This window comes from Odocoileus virginianus, chromosome 34 (genome assembly GCF_023699985.2).
Source record: "Odocoileus virginianus isolate 20LAN1187 ecotype Illinois chromosome 34, Ovbor_1.2, whole genome shotgun sequence".
NCBI classification, from domain to species: domain Eukaryota; kingdom Metazoa; phylum Chordata; class Mammalia; order Artiodactyla; family Cervidae; genus Odocoileus; species Odocoileus virginianus.
This window is the reverse complement of record NC_069707.1, coordinates 29,747,719-29,768,881: the sequence shown is the minus strand read 5'-3', so window position 1 is coordinate 29,768,881 and position 21,163 is coordinate 29,747,719. Positions and strand designations below refer to the sequence as shown.

The 21,163-nt window shown below is 37.8% G+C and overlaps 1 protein-coding gene across 1 annotated transcript in view; it reads right to left on the bottom strand.

The window, feature by feature from the left end:
• The window catches only part of SGK1 (serum/glucocorticoid regulated kinase 1), a 111,812-nt gene that overhangs the window by 25,937 nt on the left and 64,712 nt on the right, over positions 1-21,163 (bottom strand). The window contains exon 3 of the mRNA XM_070461669.1: positions 1,975-2,050. Coding sequence (XP_070317770.1) covers positions 1,975-2,050 — 76 coding nt within the window. The remainder of the gene's footprint in view (positions 1-1,974; positions 2,051-21,163) is intronic.

Here is a 21,163-nt window from a genome sequence, read left to right as displayed (position 1 = left end):
ACTTCAAAATAGGCAAAGCAAAAATTGACTGAATTTTAAGAAGCAAAAGATCATTCTACCACTACAGGTAGAGATTTTAAAATCCATGTCTCAGTAACTGAATAACTACCTCCTCCAACCAAAGCACTAGACATAGACCTCAGTCTCAGAATTGATTATTGGAAAGGATCTTTATAAGATGACCTGCTACGACAGAAGGGATATTCTCTTTGTAACCCCACTGATGAGACAATTTTCAGAGTTTCTAAGGTGAGTAGTTCTGAATGATTCCTATCACCATTTCTGTACATGTCCTGCATTCATTTTTCTTGTAACAATTTCTTTATCGCCAAAAATTGCCTGAGCATCATTTTCTGGATCTGGCCTGTAAAGATTCTCTTCTCATCTCATTCTCTTTACTTAACTTTAAGAATCATTTATATTTTAACTATAATGTTTTGCTCTATATAGCTTCTTTACAACATAAGTGCTGTAGATCTTAACAGCAGTATTAGCCAGTGGATGGTTTATTTTCTGGCTCTACTAATACTAATGGACTGCAATGATGGCATAAACAGGCCAATTCACTTTCATGCTTCTTCATCTTTCTTCAAAAGACATAAAAAAAGAAAGAACATTTTTTTTTTGACAGATTAAACTGATAATAAGTTTAGACTATAAGACTGGTCTTTGAAAAAAAAAAAAGGCAGCAGAGTGTTTTTCACTCTCCTCTTCAACCCCTCCCACTTTTGCAAATAGGCATGGTCTTTGACAATCTTTTATAAATAAAAGATTAAAGCACCAATTTAGCTCATGCTGCTTCTCAAAGGAGAGCTACTTCTTCCTAGGGAGAGTAATACAGAACTGAGCATGCAGGCTCTCCATCCTACCACCAGCCCCGGTGTTCTCTGCTCATCAGTTTTGGATGTCAGCTACCCTCTTTCAGCACCTGATCTCATCTCTCACACGGTGGAGTGTAAGGACAGGCTGCCCCTCCTATTTCACAGGGTTGGCCCAAACTTTGAATTGGATTTTTGCAAGCATACTTTGTAAAACCAGGAGACTTAATACAAATAGTAGGTGTCACCAGTGTTCTCCATTTAATTAGACCCTATTTAAATAGAGAAGGTGAAAGCTCTAGTATCACTGTCTTAATTATTTTGCTTTTTTCTCATTTCTAGTGTCATTACTTCATGTCATTAGGCCTCACGGCTCAATGTGTTTGTGAAAAAGAATGAAAAAACATCTTCAATTTCCCGTAAAAGCACACTCTACCTTTGGTCGGAGAGTGCAGTTTTTAAGTATACAACAGAGCATATTCTCCAAACTCAGAAAGTGGCATTCTTCTGATTCTGATTAGATGTATACTTTGGGATTGATAGCACAAGTCATACCTGCCCTCCACTGAGAATTTGGAATATGACTTGCCTTAATGGGCTTCCCTGTGGCTCAGCTGGTAAAGAATCCGCTTGCAATGCGGGAGACCTGGGTTTGACCCCTGGGTTGGGAAGATCCCCTGCAGAAGGGAAAGGCTACCCACTCCTGTATTCTGGCCTAGAGAATTCCATGGACTGTAGAGTCCATGGGGTCACAAAGAGTTGGACACAACTGAGCGACTTTCACTTTCACTTAGGATTTTTAATAACTTTCTTACCCTGGAAGAGACACTGGAACCCGTGTATTTGCCCACCTTATCCTATTTCTCTGTCCTCTACTCCATGAAATAGACTCATTGCTTGGTTCCCTCAACACTTAGATATACATAATTCATCAAGCTGGATTTAATGGTATAGATGCTTTAGATATTGAAAAAGAAGAGATAATAAAGGGACTTATAAAAAAGTGATTGTGAAGTACATTCTAGTGTTGCACTAGGTATAATGAAAAAAGCAAGCACAGCCAAAATTTTTCCTCAAACCTTGCTTTTGTGTAGGGTTATTACTAGAGCATGCTTCCTGTAGAGCATAGGGCCAGAATGTACTTTTTCAAAAATACCTGAGTCATCATTAGTCCAGAAGGTTCTTGGGTCAGGCTTGGTCAGGATGTTGGCATGATTACTTGGCTCTTTCACCTTGAAAACATAAGGAGGAAAGAAGTGATGTGAAAAAATGGCTTCACGGTTTCAGGCCTACAGATCAATGGGCAAGATTCCAAGGCTGAAGTTTGCACATACAGCACATCTCTGCCCTGATTAAGGTGACCTACCCTCCTGGTGCGTCCAGGACTATGCTGCTTGTAGCACTGAAAGCCTCAAATGCTGGCAAACCCTTCAGTCCTGGACAAACTGGAATGGATGGTGACCCCAGGCCTGATGCAGTTTCACTGCCAAGGTGCATGGGAACTAGAGTTCCTCTCCCACTTTCTCCCTCTTCCTGCTCCTTTTGTGGTATGCAAACTGCACGCCTGGATGCAAAGTCCCTCCCCACCGTGATTAGCAAGGTATCTATGTAGTGTATATTCTTATATCACAGAAAAAGCATTTTGGACTTCTACATAACAGAGATGGTACTTTCAGTATATATGCTTGGGAAAACACATAATAAGGAAGAGCTACTTTTAATCCAGTTGCACTTTAAAATGAATTCTTATATTTTATCATTATAACAGAATCTGGATTTTAAAATCATAGCACATGTATATATGCAATATATATTATTTATTCAAACTAAAGAATGCCTAATGCACATTCAACTAATAGACTTTTTCAATAAACACCAGAGACCTGCAATGATCATTTTATTTAATGTTTTTGTGTGTGTGCGCGTGATTTTATGATTGTGATGTTTAGCTTTCAAACATATTTTCAACTGGGGAAATACAAATATTAACGTTAAAGTGAAAGTTACATTTACATATATATATGTATATATAGCATTGTGATATTTTTATTACTGTGAAAATTCCCTAGTATTTATTATTTAAAGGATAAATTTCTTCCATCCTAGCAATAGTCAAAGTACTCTCAAGACACTCAAAATACACCTTCTATTGCAGCAAGACTGTCACTAACTATACTGTTTAGTTCTGTTGACATTTTCTTTCCCTAGCAAGTCTTTATTGAAAAAGGAAGCAGTGTGTTCATTTACAACTTGGCACAAACTCTTTCTCTTGTTATGAACTACCATCAGGGGATGTGTAGAAATCAGGATCTCAAAGGGTTCTTTGCATCCCCCACATTCACTGCAGCACGACTCACAATAGCCAAGAGGTAGAAACAATCTAAATGCTTATGGACAGATGAATGGATAAGGAAAATGTAGTATATACATACAATGGAATATTATTCTGACTTAGAAGGAAATCCTGCCATATGCAATGACATGAATGAAACTTCAAGACACTATGCTGTGTGAAATAAGCCAGACACAGAACAAGTACTGCATGTTACTACTTACTAGAGGCATTAGTAGTGAAACATGTAAAAGCAGAAAGTAGAATGTTGGCTGCTAGGGTCGGGGGGAAGGGGAAATAGGGAGTTGCGATACCATGTGTATAAAGTTGCAGTTATGTAAGAAGATTAAGTTTTAGAGATCTGCCCAGCAACATTGTGACTATAGTTAACATTACTGTATTTCACACAAAAATTTCTTAAGAGAGTAGATTTCATATTGTTTTCTTACCCCCACCCAGAACAAAAACATCTACTAATAAATCATCATCCTGTGTCTGTTAGTGTATCAGATACACACACAAAATATTTCATACATAAGTACGTACGTGGTCTACATTTTATTAATGGAATTTTCTGGTAATGTTGCTGCTCTTCAGTGGCTCCTGTGTCTGACTCTTTGCGACCCCGTGGACTGCAGCACACCAGGCTTCCCTGTCCTTCACCATCTCCCAGAGCGTGCTCAAACTCATGTCCATTGACTCGGTGATGCTATCCAGGCATCTCATCTTCTATTGTCCCCTTCTCCTCCCGCCTTCAATCCTTCCCAGCATCAAGGTCTTTTCCAATGAGTCAGGAGGCCAAAGTACTGGAGTTGCAGCTTCAGTATCAGCCCTTCCAATGAATATTCAGAGTTGATTTCCTTTAGGATTGAGTGGTTTGATCTCCTTGCTGTGCAAGGGATTCTCAAGAGTCTTCTCCAGCACCACAGTTTGAAAGCATCATTTCTTCAGCGCTCAGCCTTCTTTATGGTTCAACTCTCACATCCATACATGACTACTGGAAAAACCGTAACTCTGACTAGATGGACCTTTGTCGGCAAAGTAACGTCTCTGGTAATGTAGTACATTTTTAATTGATAGGAACCATAATTTCAGAAGTCAAATCGTGGTGAAAATTATCATTAAAATTTAAATCTCAAGGGGGAAAAGAAGAATATGCAGATCAGCAGCATTCCATGGATAACATTTTGAGCAGCAAAGCAAAAACCCTCCTCAAACTTCACTAAACAGCCCCAGTCTAAATTCCTTCAAAGGATTTACATCTTCCACCGAAATATTTTTCCCTTTGTTAGAAAAGTCTTTACAAGTTGAACTGAAATCTGGATACTTGAAATTTTCCTCACTGGTTCTAGCTCACTCATGAGTTACATAGAAAAGATCTACTCTCTCTTTGATAATATAATACCTAGAATATTGGAAAATAGATAATATGTTTCACTCTAGCCTTCCCTTCTCAGGTTAGCTGATGCTCTTTCCTTCCAATGTTCCACATGAAATGGTTTTAAGTCTCTTTATTGAGATCACTCTACCCCAGAATAAATCCTCTTGGGTCTGTGAGCTAATTCCTTAGGAGCTCTTAGGCCAGGGCCAGATAATAGCCCCAGAAACAAGGAACTGGTTTTGAGGAACAACTTGGGAAGGACTACAAGCATTATTTCCAAATGTGAGCAATTAAAATGTTTCCCAAGAGCCTGTAAATTGAAAGTACTGTGAAAGTAAAGAATGCACTGTGACTTATCCACACTTTGATACTTCTTTACCTGAAAAGTTCTAACTGATTTTATAACTATGGACCCATTAAGGAAAATTGCCATGTAAGATCATTCTTCCTGCATTCAGCGCTAATTATGGTGTTTGTGTCAGACATCATTCTTCGAAATCTCATTTACTTATGAATAATTCTTTATCACTTTTTGTTGGAAAAATCTTCTACATTGTTGAAGTTGCTTCTGTTAAATTCAGAGTTATCAAGAATGCCTTCTTGCTTTTTGTGTAAGCATGATTTTTTTTTCATGATTTTTTCATGATTCCCAAGCACCAAAATACCCACAGCAAGGTATCTATAGAGTTCGTGGAGTATATTTTTAGCATAAGTTTATGCAAATTAATTCACAATTATATAAGCTGCAATTGTTTGTAAGTTATGTTCTGAAACTGATTCCTGTAGTTTTAGGTACTTCACAGAATGAGAAAAGTCTAGATCAGATGTCAGTCCTGCTGAGTCTTCACAAGACCTTTCATAAGTGGCTGAAGCAGTGATAAATCAACAATAGGCTCTTTGGTTTTTTTCCTTCTTTCCCCTCTTAGGTTACATGATGTTCAAAAGTAAGCAAGAAAACTTTATATCCAGAGAAATGAAATTTTTCTTCTCAAATAGCTGTTGTAAGGCTTTAGAAATGTCCCTTGGACACTACCACAGGATGTAAAACCAATCTGCAAACATTAATTTTGAATTCAGTTCTGTGAATCTGGGAGGAAGAAAACACTTCCTTGATCTTTTTCTCTTGGATGGGTTTATTACATCCAAAGCATATTTATTAATCATTTATTTAAATACCAGATGCAATCCTGATGTTTATAAGGACACAAAGGAAACTTGATCATTTGGATTTTGTGTTCTGATTTGGGAATAGCATATAGACAACCACAAAATCATATGCAGCCTGATATCAAGTACCTCCAAACCCGACGTGAAGCATGTGGCATAGCTATTAAAATTGGTCAGTTTAAAGGAGGCAGCAACAGTGTTGGCAAAGCTGTCAAACAAGGCTTCAGTGGTGAAGATCTGACCCGCTTTCAAAATAGTGACAGGACTTCCCTGGCGATCCAATGGTTAAGACTGTGTGCTTCCGCTGCAAGGGGCACCGGGGCACATATTTGATCTCTGGTTGGGGAACTAAGATCCTGCGGGCCGTGTGGCATGGTCAAAAAAAAAAAAAAAATTACTGGCAATATTTGGATTGGTGGGTAGGCAGCAGGAAAGTATACAAATTGGCAGAACCATACAAAGGTGTGGAAGCACGATTTAACCAAGTATGTCTTAGTAACTGTTGGTTGAACAATTTCACGGGAGTAGAAGGCTCCTGGGAGAAATGATTGGCGACTAGGTAGAAGCCAGATAGTGGAAGGCTTTGAATGTCAATGAGTCCTTCACCCTGAGGAAATTCAAGAGCCTTGGCAGTTTGTGTGAGAGGCCAGAGTCAGAAAAGACTCAAACTGCGGAGATTAGGGGGCTGCTGTACCATCAGAGGGTAGTGGGTGACAGCAGGATGGGAATGGGGACTGTGAATATGGGAAGGAAGGGATGGTTATGAAGGGGGACTGGGATCATTTGGGAAGACTTAAGAGGCTAAACATGAGGGAAGATAGAGGAGTCCAGAACATTTCAGAACGTCAGAACTTGGTGAACAGGAGGACGGTCAAAATGTGGTCTCAGCTGTCCACAGTTTCTGGCAGCTAAAGGGATCATTTTGCACTGTGCTTAAGCTAGCATGCATGGCAGGTTTGCCAAGCCCCTGTGGTCCTCTGTGTATGTGCCAGGTCTTCAGTCCTCCTAGGAGCACCTGCTTTATCTCTAATTTGCTCAGACTACAACCCCTTTGGGTGCCTAGTGGTGAGGTTTCAACTTACATAGTCAAGGGCAGGTAGGTTTCTCTGGCTTTCACCCCTGGGCTACAATCCTCCACCTCACATAGGGCAGGATTAGAATGCACTCACACTATTTTACTATAGCAAACATCCCACAGACCAGCAGATCTGGTATTACTAACCTCCACCCTCATAAAGATGACAGTTTGGGCAAGGACTGCAGAAGTCTGATCGAGAGCTTGGTCGAGGAATCTCATCAGAGATCACAAGTTTCTTTTTTCTATTTAATAATTTAATAAATTATCTCTTTATTTTTGGCTTCACTGGGTCCTCATTGCTGTGCTCAGGTTTTCTCTAATTGCTGTGAGTGGGGGCTACTCTCTAGTGGTGTGCAGGCTTCTCATTGTGGTTGCTTCTCTTGTTGCAAAATGGGCTCTAGGGCATGCGGGCTAGGGCATGTAGCATTCAGGCTGTAGGGCATGGGGTCAGTAGTTGTGGTGCCCAGACTTAGTTGCCTGTAGCATGTGGGATCTTCCTGAATCACGGTTCTAACTCGTGTCTCCTGCCTTGGCAGGTGGATTCCCAACCTCTGGACCACCAACCAGGGAAGTCCTAGAGATCACAAGTCTTATCATTTATAAGCTAGGGATTCATCCTCATCTAGTTGCTCGATGTTAATTACATCCCTATACATACCAGGGAGCATAGAGACTATTCTTGGCCCCTGAAGAGACTGTGGTTCCAAGAAACTAGACAACTGATCTTCTGGTGGCTTTATTTCACTTGTATTCTTATTGGGATTTTATATTTTTCAATTTAGCCCTTGTGACTTGCCTAAGGCAATTTACCACCCAACCCATTTTTCTTATGTATGTTTCCTGTCTGGCCCAGTGAGAGCTTCAGTTTCATAAAGTCAAGATATCCAGGTTAAATTTAACTCTATTAAATTAGATGTTTGCTATGTTCTACGACAGTAGAAGAGTTTGGAGGATCAGCAATTTGAGGAGCTGGGAGGAATCTTTTCTCTCCTTCCTCTTTACTTTATGGATGAGAAAACAGGACTAGGGAGCAGCATAGCTTAAGTTAGTGGCAGACTGAGGGCTGGTGTCCAAGTCTCCACTGTTACATTTCAGTGGAGAACTGATACAGGTTTCTTAAGACTTAGACCTATCCTCAGTTTTGAAATTAATTTAATTATCCACTTCATTCAATAAATATTTGTGGGCAACCAATTGTATAGTAGGTACAGTAATAGGAGCCACATGCACAGATGGGTAACGGACGTGTCCCTGCCCTCATGGAACTTATTTTCTAACGCTGATGATTGAGATGAGCATGACGGAGGTAACAAATAAGATGAAATCAGTAGGGAGTACAGCAATATATGATCATTTGGGATGCTTTAAGGTAGTCCATTTTCTTACATATTTTTTCAATAATATTGCCAGAATCAACAGTAACACATCTGCAATTATGAGTTAAAACACAAAGGAAAATAGGCACACAGAGTTGGTTTGACTGGAATCCAGGTCAAACCTTTATAAATTCTATACCAAAGCATATAATTAAATTCTTAAGTAAAAACTATTTGGGGTCATGGTGTTTGTAGATTGTGCCTATCTCTGCAAAGACAATCAATGCATGTTTATTGACTGTGCCACTGATTTCAGTTCAGTTCAGTTCAGTTGCTCAGTGGTGTCCGACTCTTTGTGACCCCATAGAACTAGTCTGTTGTTTCATGTCCAGTTCTAAGATTTGGTAGGACTCAAAAGATGTTAAAGTGGCCAAAGTGAATATATCACTGAATAATAGTATTTTGTGTGTAGAAAGGATTTAACAAATGACTTAGTTCAGCCCCTTATTAAACAGATGGGAAAATGGATTTCTGAAGAAGGAAGTAAAGTGACTTACAGAAAAAGATACAAAAGTTATTTATATTGTTTATAATACATCCACTGTGGTTAAGAGAAACTTCCTTGCATTTACTGTTTATTACTCTCTGTTGCCGTGCACAGGCTTTTCATTGAGGTGACTTCTCTTGTTATGGAGCACAGGCTCTAGGCTCCTGGGCCTCATTAGTTGTGACGGGTGGGCTCTAGAATTCAGACTTAGTAGTTGTGGCTTATGGGCTTAGCTGCTCCACTGCAGGTGGGATATTTCTGGAACAGGGATCGAACCCATGTCCCCTACGTTGGCACGTGGATTCCTGTTTACTGTACCATCAGGGAAGCCCTATTTATTTTAGATCAAAGTTGACAGAAATAGTAACATATAGCTGTTTAGATCATGGGCTTTGGAGTCAGACAGACCTGGAATAAAGCATGGCAGCCCCACACTTGACTGTGCATCTGACCCTGGACAAGTTACACAGAGCTCTCTTAAGCGCTGTCTCTTTATTGGAAAAATTGGCAAAGTTAAAATTAGGGTTAAATTTAGGGTTAGATTTAGCTTCTTCTAGGTTTCAATAATTGGTCAGTTTTTGTCCACAAGTATACAGTCAAATGTGTTAATAGGAATATCATGTTAGATGGTGCGTGGAAAAGAAAATCTTTCGATAGAAGAAGTTTACTCTGTTAATTGAATTATCTATGCATAAATAATATTGGCAAAAGTAAAAATACTTCTTTCTAGGCACTGTGATTGTTGGGCACTGTGATTGTTGAGCACTGAAACTGGAGTTTTCTCTACTTCAATATCTGTGTAACTTTAATCTCCTTCAGGTTTCTGTTTATACATCACCTCTGCAAAACCTTTCTGATACCCTGTTTAAAATGAAAACTTCTTTCCCCTCCTGCTTTATATTTTTCCATGGTACTTAACACCATTTCATATGTAATTGTCTTCTTCATTATTTAAAATGGTCTCTTGTAAGTTTCATGCGTCATAAAGGTTTGCTTGGCACACAGTAGGTATTCAACAAACACGTGCTGAATGGTTGAGTTTTTAATCTCTACGCCGTTAAAAATAAGGACCACAAATCTCACTCAAGCTATTCAAATTAAAAAGATAGTCATTATGTCAAAATAATGTGGTTTAATACGTATCTTTATTTCCACTAGCACTTTAACCCTTCTGAATTCTTAGTGTTGGGGGACTGAAATGATTTAGAGTAGGATCAACTCAGAGTAGCTGATGTTCCCATAAATAATTAGGAGTGAAAGAAACTGCTCCCCAGCCCAGGCTGCCCTGATACTTAGTTCTTGACATTGTCATCCAAACTATTTTTTTTCCTTTTCATAAAAATGCAGAAAATTGTGTAGGCTATACTCCATTACTGAATATATTTATTGGAAAAATTATTAATGATTGGCTTTTCATCTTTCAGATTATTGTCTGTGATAATAACACACTATGTGGCTGGGAAAAAGTAATCTTCAAAACTATCTGTGTAGATTCAGACTCCATTTGATAAATCATTTGGATTTGTCCATGACTGATCCGTGTCTAGTCCTCGATTAGATTTCTTTCCTCCATCTAAGCACATGCTTTCCAGTGGCCTTCAATCATGGAGGAACTTAAAAAATAAACACCAGCATCCGGGCCACAGGCAAGAAGAGAGGAGACTAAAGTGTCAGTATAATTTTAAGCTCCCCACAGATCTCTAACATGCTTAAACCAACTTCAACCAAATAGAAATAACATGGATTAAATCGTATTTATCTACTGGGTACAGGGGAGAAACTAAATATGGTTATTTCAAGGTCACTGTACATTCTAAAGGTAACATAAAGAATGATTCCCAGACTGAAGTTAAACGATGAACAAACATCCACACCTAGGCTTTCTGGGGAAAACAAATGTTTTGAATATCTCATTGCAAAAGACAATATATTTCTTAATAATTTTCTCCTTGAGCTTACCTCCAAAAAGGTACTTGACAGGAGGGGAAGAAAAAATAGAATCTTTTTATTTGTTAATCTTATATTTCTAGGATCTAGAAAAAATAGGATATAGACTTTGTGTGAGGTTCTAGGAGAAATATTTCTACTTCTTCTCTATACAGAAGCTATGTCAGACTCAAGGCCAATATGATTATAATCTGCTCTATGCTATAACTCCTAATGTTTAATTTTCTTTTAATAAAAAATTCTGATATTCAATTTTCCAGTAAAACTTTAACCATAGAATCTAAATTGTCAAATGCAGTTGCTAACAAATGCACAGTTTATTTTTTTTTCCTCTGTGAATGGAACTAGACATCTTCATTTAAGTGCCCACTGTTTTTCTCATGCAATGGACTAACTGTACAGTATTTAATGGTTTACAGGTCTAAAAATATTTCTTATATGCCTTGGCTTACATACACTGCTTCTGCAAAAACAGTTAATAATCTTTCCCTCCCATGAGTCCAGAATGTTAATTTTTTACAGAGGTTCCCAGATGTGCTGGAAGACTCACTCACAGCAGATCCGGCCAACATTTTTTTTTTTTTTCAGCTCTCATTTGACCTTTCTTGTATCTGATATGAAACACATGTTAAAAACAACACCTGACAATTATGAAATGCAGTTTTTGCATAAGCAAAACCATCATAAATACATCTTTTACAAAGTTTTGAATGGCAGAGATGGAAGGTTTTCATTGCAAAACTGTGTTAACGTTTAGCCAAGTTAATCATACATCTTGACAACGATTCTTTATCCCACATCTCTTTGGTATTCAGTGGGTAGGTCATCAGGCCCATGGAGAAATAAGTAGGAGAATGTCCAGGGAATGAAAAGACATCTATATAACATGTGGAGAAGTGGATAGTTTTACTGAGTACTAAATTTCAACTTCAAGAGATGCAAGGTTCTGATCCCAGCCAGATCACTTGAGCTCTAACTTCTGGGAAGTAAGCAGAATAACAGTGTGAGTCTGTGAGTATTCCAAGGAGATCCTGCATGAGTTGTTTCCCTTTGCAGGTATTCCACATGCAGCTTTACTTTTACCTTTTCTTTCTGTCTATATTTTCTTTTCTATTTATTCTTCAGTGGGTCCTAGGAAATCCTTACGTGAATTGAGTTCATATTTTATCATTCCTTATAGAGATCCTGTAATATTTATGAAATATAATTGTGGATCCAGAGTTTGGCCAAGGATCAAATAGACATTCCAGATATTTAAAGGCAAGAGACTTCTTTGAAGAAGCAATAGTGCTACCCTTAGCTATCTTAAAAGGGAAGTAAAGGTTACTACAATCTGGTATTGAAATTTTCCCTAACTTAGAATATCAAGCATTTCAAGTCAGTTTATTTCAGTATAATAATTACTAAAAAAAAAAAAAAAATTATGGACTGTTTGCAATGGGCCAGACACATTAATTACCTCATTACTCAGTTTAGCCTCAGAACAACCTCTGGGTACTCTTGTCTTTTTTGCAGGAAAGAACAAAGTATGGACAAGCTAACCTCCAAAATTTTATCTAGGAAGGTGTCATCAGCCAAATGGCAGAGCATGCACCTTTAAGATCCTAACCCTGACAGAAACATCAAACAGTAAACAAAAACTGTCAACTAAATTTGTTAAAACTCCGGAAAACAGTCAAAGGTTTACAATCAAACACAATAAAACAACCAAAAACAATAAAAAAGGGAGAGGGAGTAAGTTAAAAATTATAAGAAAGCTTTGTAATGTTTTTAGCTGCCTGCACTCCACCCCATCCCAGTTTAGTGACCATCTTAAAGAGTCAGAACCGCTCCCCCCCCCCCCCCAACCCACATTCTTAGTCCTTGGTCTCAGAAGGTATGTTGGTTGCTGAATGTATGTCCCTTAGAACTTGTCTGGTAGTTACCTAAGGGCTGAAGCAAAGTGAGAATTACCCATCCAGTTCAGAAAAATGGCAGGTATTGCTGGAAAACCTTGTAAGGAGATAAATAAGTCGTAGCTTTCCAGGACAAAAGACTACAGTGAAACCAAAGAAGGAAACACGTTGTGATCTATGTGTTTCACATACACTAACTTGCTTTATGCTTACAGCATCCTTCTGAGAAAGGTATTATTATCACTATCCTCACTTTACAGATGAGGAAACTGAGGTACCTTGGAAAAGGTAAATGCAGCCATCAAGCCCATTTTAATTGTTATACCATACTGCCTCCAAATATATATAGGTACTTGAAGTCAAATGACTTATAACTATTACACACGAGTATATTAATAAAATCTTATTTGAAAATTTGAAATATATTTTTTTGAATGTAAGGGCTTTATATCTGCCTTTTAAAGCTGTTTGAAAGAGAAGAAAAAAATGAAATTCATTCTCAGTAGCATCAGTGTTCACTCTCTTCAAAGGTGATATAAAGTATATTATGGTTTCAATCATTAGTTTGTTGTGGGGAGATAAAGATGACATTTTTTTTACCCTAAAAAAAAAAATCAATATTGAATAGTCATTGAAAGGACTGAAACTGAAGCTCCAATAGTTTGGCTACCTGATGCGAAAAGCTGACTCATTGGAAAAGACCCTGATGCTGGGAAGATCGAAGGCCAAGGGAGAAGGGGGCAGCAGGGGATTAGATGATTAGATAACATCACTGACTCAACAGACATGAATTTGAGCAAACTCCAGGAGACAGTGGAGGATAGAGGAGCCTGGCGTGCTGCAGTCCATGGGGGACAAAGAGTCGGACAGGACTTAGTGACTGAACAACAAAAAAGATGATACCTGTTCACAAAGTAGTCCTAAAAAATTAAGTAAAGATAAGTTTCTATTCATAGGAAATAAAAATAAAAAAGGGAGAGAGAGGAAGCAAAGCAAAGCACAAAAAGTATACTTCCTGAATAAAATGGGTTTTTGCCATTGCTTATTACTTATAATTTAGATCTTACTAGGTCATAAGTTCTGTAGAAAAAAGACTGTGTTCTGAATTAGTCACGAGTTTCCAGTGCTATATCATAGTTTGATTTTACTAGCATCAAACTTAGTAGGCAATCAATTGATAACTTCATATATAAAAGAAAGGTAAACTGTGGTTTTACATTTAAACACATCTTATTACTCAGTTTTGCTCAAAACAGAATTGTGTCCTAGGCAAATAGATACAGGTGATTGCTCATGTTACTTTATTTTCTGTGTATGCCAAGGTTTCCCATGGCGAGTTCCAAACACTCTTTACAAACAGAAGGAAAATTCAGGACTTACGTCTGCTGTGGTTGGTTGCTACAAATCACTGGAGTCACAGAGGAGAGAGATTGGGGGATAGATTTATGACAAGGCTTGGCTTCACGTACACTGTGGTTGTCAGTTACCTTGACTTGATCCCCAAACGCTCTCTTATGCTTTCTGTTGAGTATTTTAACCTAACAAGAGTAAACCTGTAGCTGGATTTCCCTGGTGGAACAGTGGTTTAGACTCCACGCTTCCACTGCAGGGAGTGTGGGTTCAATCCCTGTTTGGGGAACTAATGTCCCACATGCTGTGTGGTGTGGCCAAAAAATATTTTTAAAATATTAAGAAAAAAGGAAGAGGAAACCTGCAGCAGTCAAGTGCATAAAGAAAAATGAATTGGAGCAGTCTGCTACATCAACGTCTGCTAAAGTCACTCCACTTTCTTACATTTACTCTATGACCATTTATATTGGTCACATATGCTTAGTTTTTAAAAAGCGATAGAATAGTCTGTCTGAATATTCACGGGAGTGATACATTTCTTAACTAAATTGATTATTAAGGGGAAGGATTACTCCTGATTATCTGTCCCCAATCCTACACCACAAACTGTTTCTCATGGGTCTTCCAGGAAAGGCCCAAGGACATGGACACAAACATATATTTACAATGAGGTCCTCTGTGTGTGAGTGCGTGTGTGTGTGCGTGCATGCTTGCACATACATCTCTAAATTTTGCTCCCTGTAGAAAAGAGCAAGAATGGGGCGTTAAGGTCAGAAATGGGGAAATCAAATAAAAAGGAAAAGGTTTGCTTAGAACCTTTGCGATTCTTTCCAGACTCAACACTTCTTTCACCACTACTTTGTTTCCCAGTTTAAGCCACTAAGAAGTCTGTACACAAAAAGGCATTTAGCTCAGGGCATAAGAGTATAATGTGATAATTAAGAGAATCTGACCTTGAATTAAAACTGCTGAGTAAGGCTGGAAGAAAGTCATTCGGAACACATTGGTTTATGTAACTCTCCTTGAGATGATAAAGTCTCCTTGAGACTTTAGCTTTTGAAGTTATGGAAAATCTGCCTCAAGGATTACTCAGGTAGGTTATGATTGAAGACCATGCACTGGTTTATCACCACACTCCTCAAATAATTCAAGCTATTCATTGGAAAGCTTAGTGGAAAATGCCTGCTCAAATATTTTCAATAAAACTTATTTGAGTCTTCCCCATGTAAGAAGGCAAGGTTAGCAATGATGGTATTTGGTTAGAATATTCATGTTTCAAAAGATAGTTGTTTTCATAATAACATTTAGATTAATTTCTAATGGCAATATTTAATGCTGGCAAGGGTTTAGGAAGACTAGTATTCTCATAGGCTGTTCATTTTAATTTTCATAACACTTTCTGAAAGCTATTATAACTTATTTAAGAATTTTAAGATCCTCGATACTTTTATTTGCTTCATTTTAGTAATTTGTCCTAAATAAATAATTCATATGATATATATGCACAAAGCCGTCTTAACATTGTTCACAATTACAGAACAGTGGAAGCAACCTAATTTTTAACGAAATGACTGAGTAAAGAAAGACAGAGCCACAGTTCACATGGTGCCTCTGAAATGTTTCTGATGATGTGGAGAAATGTTACCTATATTATGTTAAATAAAAGAAATCACAATATAGCATTGTATTTCAACAGTGTACAAAGGATAGACAGGTCAGTGCTGAGGCAATGTTTGTTGTTTTACTGTAGTGGGGTTATAGATGCTTTCTTTTATTTCTTCTTTGATTTTTAGTAATATTATATTGTCTTCATAATTTAAAAATTATCTAGCATCTACGTCTATAAATGTCTATCTATCTGCTTATCTTAATGTAAACAGAACTACTTTGTCCATATCTAGGAAGTATAGTATAGGAATGAGTGTCCTAAGGATCAAGAAAGGCCCTGATAAAAATAATAAATGAACAAGTGGTATGCCTTTTGCGCTATAATCTCATGCTTCTTTCAGCACAGAGTTATTGATAAACATGTGTCTATGTGTACCTCACCTCTAGTTTTCTCTTCTAGTTTGGTGTTCTCAAATTTCTCTGGGTCTGTGCAAAGAAAAGGCCCTCTAGCACAAATTCATGACAGGTTTATTTTATGTCATGGAGAAAAAGGGGATGGGGAGTGTCAAAGTTCCCCTCTGAAGATTTTCCTTTAAGCTCCAGGACTTTATTTCCATTATTTCCATTGCCTACTTTCCCCATGGAAATAATTTTTTCCATTGCCTACCTTTCCCCATGGACCTGATTCTCTTCCAAGGTAAATGAAAGTACATACGCCAGGGCAGCATTTTACTGAACTTCCCAAAGACCCACACTGAATAATGCCAGTGTCCGTCAAGGTTACCAGTTACAAAGTCTGCAACTTTAGAGGGATTAACAAAATTAATGGACTACAAATTGTATACTTGCATCTACTATAATCATTTTCAGCCTGATATCAAAAAAATAAAAAAGGGAACAATAAACCTGAGATTCAAAGTATAATTCATGCAGAAGTAGCTCAAAACATTCCAAAAGGCTCTAAATTTGTTCATAATCACACTGATGCCAAATTAAATTGGCCTAGTTATTGTACTGGTATTATGCAGCTAGTTTCTGTTTTTTTTTTTTTTTTTTGGCCAGAAACTTGCTGGGAAAACATAGAACTGGAAAATTCATCCAACATTAAATGGAGAGAAATATTAGGAACAAAAATTAAATAGAGAAACCATAAAGATATTTTAGCTCTAGTTATAATTTCTATAGATGTTTCCTGGAGAAATTTTATGTATGTTATGTTGCATTAAAACCTCTACTCTATTTAGACACCCATACTTGAAACCAATCAGTTGCATTCAAAATAAATCTGAATCTAGATTCAAAAATCATGTTTTTTTTTAATAATAAGGCTTTTAAAAAGACCAATATAAAAGTAAATAAGTGTAAAATGAGAGTATGATGTGAAGGAGTTGTAGATGATCTTAATATTATCCTGAAAGCATGAACTCTTGGAATCTATGTTTGGAGATTTAATTGGAGAACTTAGAAATTATTTAAAAGATAACCAGGAAGATGGTAAGAAGATTCAAGTAAACAGGACTGCTATTCATTTTCTTGAAGAGAAGTCCAGATGGTAATTGAGCACATTCTTTCGGTGTAGGGAGAGCTTTTTTATTAGGAGGTGGTGGGCTATCTGCATTATGCATGAAACTAGAGTAAACAGGCTGGGTTTGAAGTTAAAAGGCTTTGGTTAAACAGAGCAAGGCCTTCCCTGGTGGCTCAGATGGTAAAAAATCCACCTGCAATGTGGGAGATCTGGGTTCAATTCCTTGGTTGGGAAGACAAAGTTCCATCTAGTCAAAGCTACGGTTTTTCCAGTGGTCATGTATGGATGTGAGAATTGGACTATAAAGAAGGCTGAGCACTGAAGAATTGATGCTTTTGAACTGTGGTGTTGGAGAAGACTCTTGAGAGTCCCTTGGACTGCAAGGAGATCCAACCAGTCCATCCTAAAGGAGATCAGTCCTGGGTGTTCATTGGACAGACTGATGCTGAAGCTGAAGTTCCAATGCTTTCTTGCTACCTGATGTGAAGAGCTGACTCACTGGAAAAGACCCTGATGCTGGGAAAGATTGAAGGCAGGAGGAGAAGGGGACGACAGAGGATGAGATGATTAGATAGTATCACTGACTGGATGCACATGAGCTTGAGTAAGCTCTGGGAGTTGGTGATGGACAGGGAAGTCTATTGCGCTGCAGTCACGGGGTCGCAAAGAGTCAGACATGACTGAGCAACTGAACTGAACTAAAACAGAGTAAGAGTATTTCTATGTTAAAATGAGACTCAGGTTGAGGTTGGGCAATCTTCTGTAGAGCCATAAAAACAATTATTGTGTGGTATCTTTGGTTGGCTCTTTCTGAAGGGAAGGGACATACTCGCATCCCTTCTAGGACAAAGATTCTAGTCCCTGAAGAGAATCTTCTTCGAGCCAGGGAATTACTGTACACTCTGGAACCAAATTAGCTGAACACGGTGAACCAAAGAGAAGAAAGAAAGCAATTAAGATAAAGATGAAAATGTAGCTTCAAACTGTTTTTAGAAAAAAGAAAAGGGATTACTTAAAAATCATGAAATTCACTATTGAAAGGTTTAGAAAGAGTTTGACAGGAAGGAAGTAGAAAAGAATAACTATTGTAAATAAAGTAAAAGAGCAAGTGTTTCACCTAAATTATGAGCTCAGTACTTCTAATCAACTCATTTTTCCGAACACACCATTAAAACTTAATTTCAAAAGAGTTGGACTTCCCTGGCAGCCAAGTGGTTAAGACTCTGAGCTTCCACTGCAGGAGGAAGAAATAAGATCCCACACACCATAGTGCATGGCCACTAAATAAATAAATAAAAATTTTAAAATGTAAAATTAAAAAAAAAAAAAACCACACAGAAAGTTTAGGTCGGCCTGGACTTGGAGGCCAGATGCTCCATGGTAACACGGGGCCACATATATGAAAGGTTCCTTAGTCAGTCTTATCTAATTATTCCATTAGTCTCTGACTTTTCTGTGTGAATTCTAATGTTTAGTGAAAGGGTTGTACTACTGGCAGGTTTGTCCCAAAATAAATTGCGAGTCAGTTGTGAAGAGAGGATTCCAGGAACTAGAATTTAAGAGTGAAAGAAGTTAAAAAAAAATTTACATATGACTCAGTTCCAACATATTTTACATACTATTGAGTATTTACTCTTCCTATAATAGCTTCTATGCTTCATCCCCAGAGTTAGCTGTTTCTATCAATAGCCCTAGATAAGTCATTTTTAAAAAATCATTAAGAAATGACTATTCTGCAGTAGCTTGCCAGCAACTCAAATATCCGAAATAGCTACATTGTAACTAGTGACTGCTAAAGGTTTTTGAGATAATTATACTAACTGCAGAATGAATGGTCTGCTACCTTTTCAGTTCCAGTTTTCTTCTTAAAAATCAGGGGGATATTAACTCCCAAATGCTAATGGGATTTAGGTAGAAGCCACTACTGCTATTTTTTTCCTCACACCTCCCACATCATTGCAGTTGAACAACAAAGCTCCCACAGCAAGCATCTCTAACGGTGCTGTATTATTTATAAATAAAATCATTGTTGAGTGAACACATTCCACTTGTGAGATTCATTTTCATTGGCCTTATTTTTGTAAAATAAACTCAATTTCAGTTATCCATACACTCACTTCTTAGGAAGGTTTTACTTTATTTATGTCTGCTTGTCTGGTTTGAATTTACAGAAACAGCTTGCCCCCAAATACACTCTTTTCTCAAGCAAAGGTAGGCTGAAGGGAGCAAATAAGTTAACATGTTTGCAAACCCAGAGAATCTAAAATAGAATAAACTTGCCACTGAGAATAGTATACTGTAGATAAAGGGCTTTCCAGGTGGCCCGGGCAGTAAAGACCCCTCCTGCCAATGCAGGAGACACAGAAAACACGGGTTTGATCCCCGAGTAGGGAAGATCCCCCGAGGAAAGCATGGCAACCCACTCCAGTATTCTTGCCTGCAGAATCCCATGGACAGGGGAGCTTGGCGGGCTGCAGTCCATAGGGTCACAAAAAGCTGGACACGACTGACTTAGCACACACATAGCACATACTGTAGATAATTCACATAACTCACAAAATTTTGTACCTGTCAATGTGTGAATAGAAACCTTATCCCCCAACATGAAGGCTCCCTCAGTTTATGTAACTTAATAATTATTTAGAGTATGATTGTTCTGGAATCTAAAAAAAAAATTTAAAGAGATTATATATTTCTCTGGGAAAGGACTGCCTTCCAGCTGGAAAGATAATCTTTCTTCCATTCTCCTACCTTTGCATAGAAAAGTAAATAACTGACTTCCTGCCTAAGCACACCTGGATTATTTCTCATGAGAGTAACAAATGGGTTGATTTAAGAATTAGAAAAATGACCCTAAGGTCTTAAAGAATCATTGACTTTAGATGTAAGAAGGATCCTGAAAATCTGGTTTAACTCCTTCATAAATGAAAAGAATTCGGTATGAAAACTGCTTTTCAGAAGCCTATTAGCTTCAGGAGGGAGGTGTGTCTCCTTTCAGCATTAATTACACTAACTGCTATATAAAGTAAAAGAATTCTGGCAACTACTTCCCACATGGCACATGGCAGAAGTCCAGAACAGACCTGAAACCAAAGAAGTAAGAACGAAAGTCAAATGGACTGATGTAAAAAAATTTTTTAATTGAGACTAAAGAATATCTAAAGTTCTCTCATATGATTCCCAAAGTCAGTCAGTTTCTTTTTTTTTTAAACACCCTCAAAACTTTCATGCATCACAAGATGGTCTTGAGATACTAAGATGAAAATAATTAGTACTTTTAATTAGTACAACTGGGAAATAAGGCAGACCAGCCTTAATAAGGGTTTTCAATCTGCAGCACATTAAAGTAAAAACTTTTTTTCCCCTAATATCGAAGTATATCCTACTGACGAACATGCATAATGAGTTATTTTGCAAATTGGAAAGAGTATAATTGAATTCAGAACAAGTTCGATGTGTTAAGAAAGGAGACATTGTGGAACTCTGGGAATCAGATTGTCTCAGATATTCACTAATACATTTCTAGAACACGCTATTCATATATCAGTGTTTGTTAACTACTTAAACTCTAAATATCTTTAAATACTAAATAATGCCTATTTTGAGGATCAAAACAGAAGATGAAAATTACCACATGTATTAAGAGCATGCCAAACAATATATCTGAATATAGTCTAACAGCTGAAAACATACTTGGCAAGAAAAGAACTGGCATCACATTAGCCTAGATCAGCGGTAGCAAGCACATCTGGAATCCTAATGATCCCAGGAGCTCTGGGGCCTCTGGGGGACAGCCATCTGGTGCAAAGGAAATCTAGACTGAGTGTCCCACCCAACAGAAAGAGCCTCATTGTGCTGCTGTGAAAAGCAGTGGGCCTTCTTCCCTCTGATTACATACAAGCTTCTCAACCAGCGAGTGAGCAAGAGAAATCTACGTGCACGGGGGGTTCGTAACAGACTTAGATCTAAAACCACAACAGTGTGGCAGATAAAAAATAGGCAGGGATGTAATGCGGAAGCAAATCTCTTTTTTTAAAGGACATCAGCACATTCTGTTACCTTTATCTAATCTTTCTGAAATTTCTTTTTGATAATATCAGTTTGTGGGCTTCTTCAGGCCTCCATTCTTTATCTGTAAAATGAAGGGTTTGGGCTACATGAATTTTATGGCCCCGTCTAATCTCAACATCCCCAAAGTT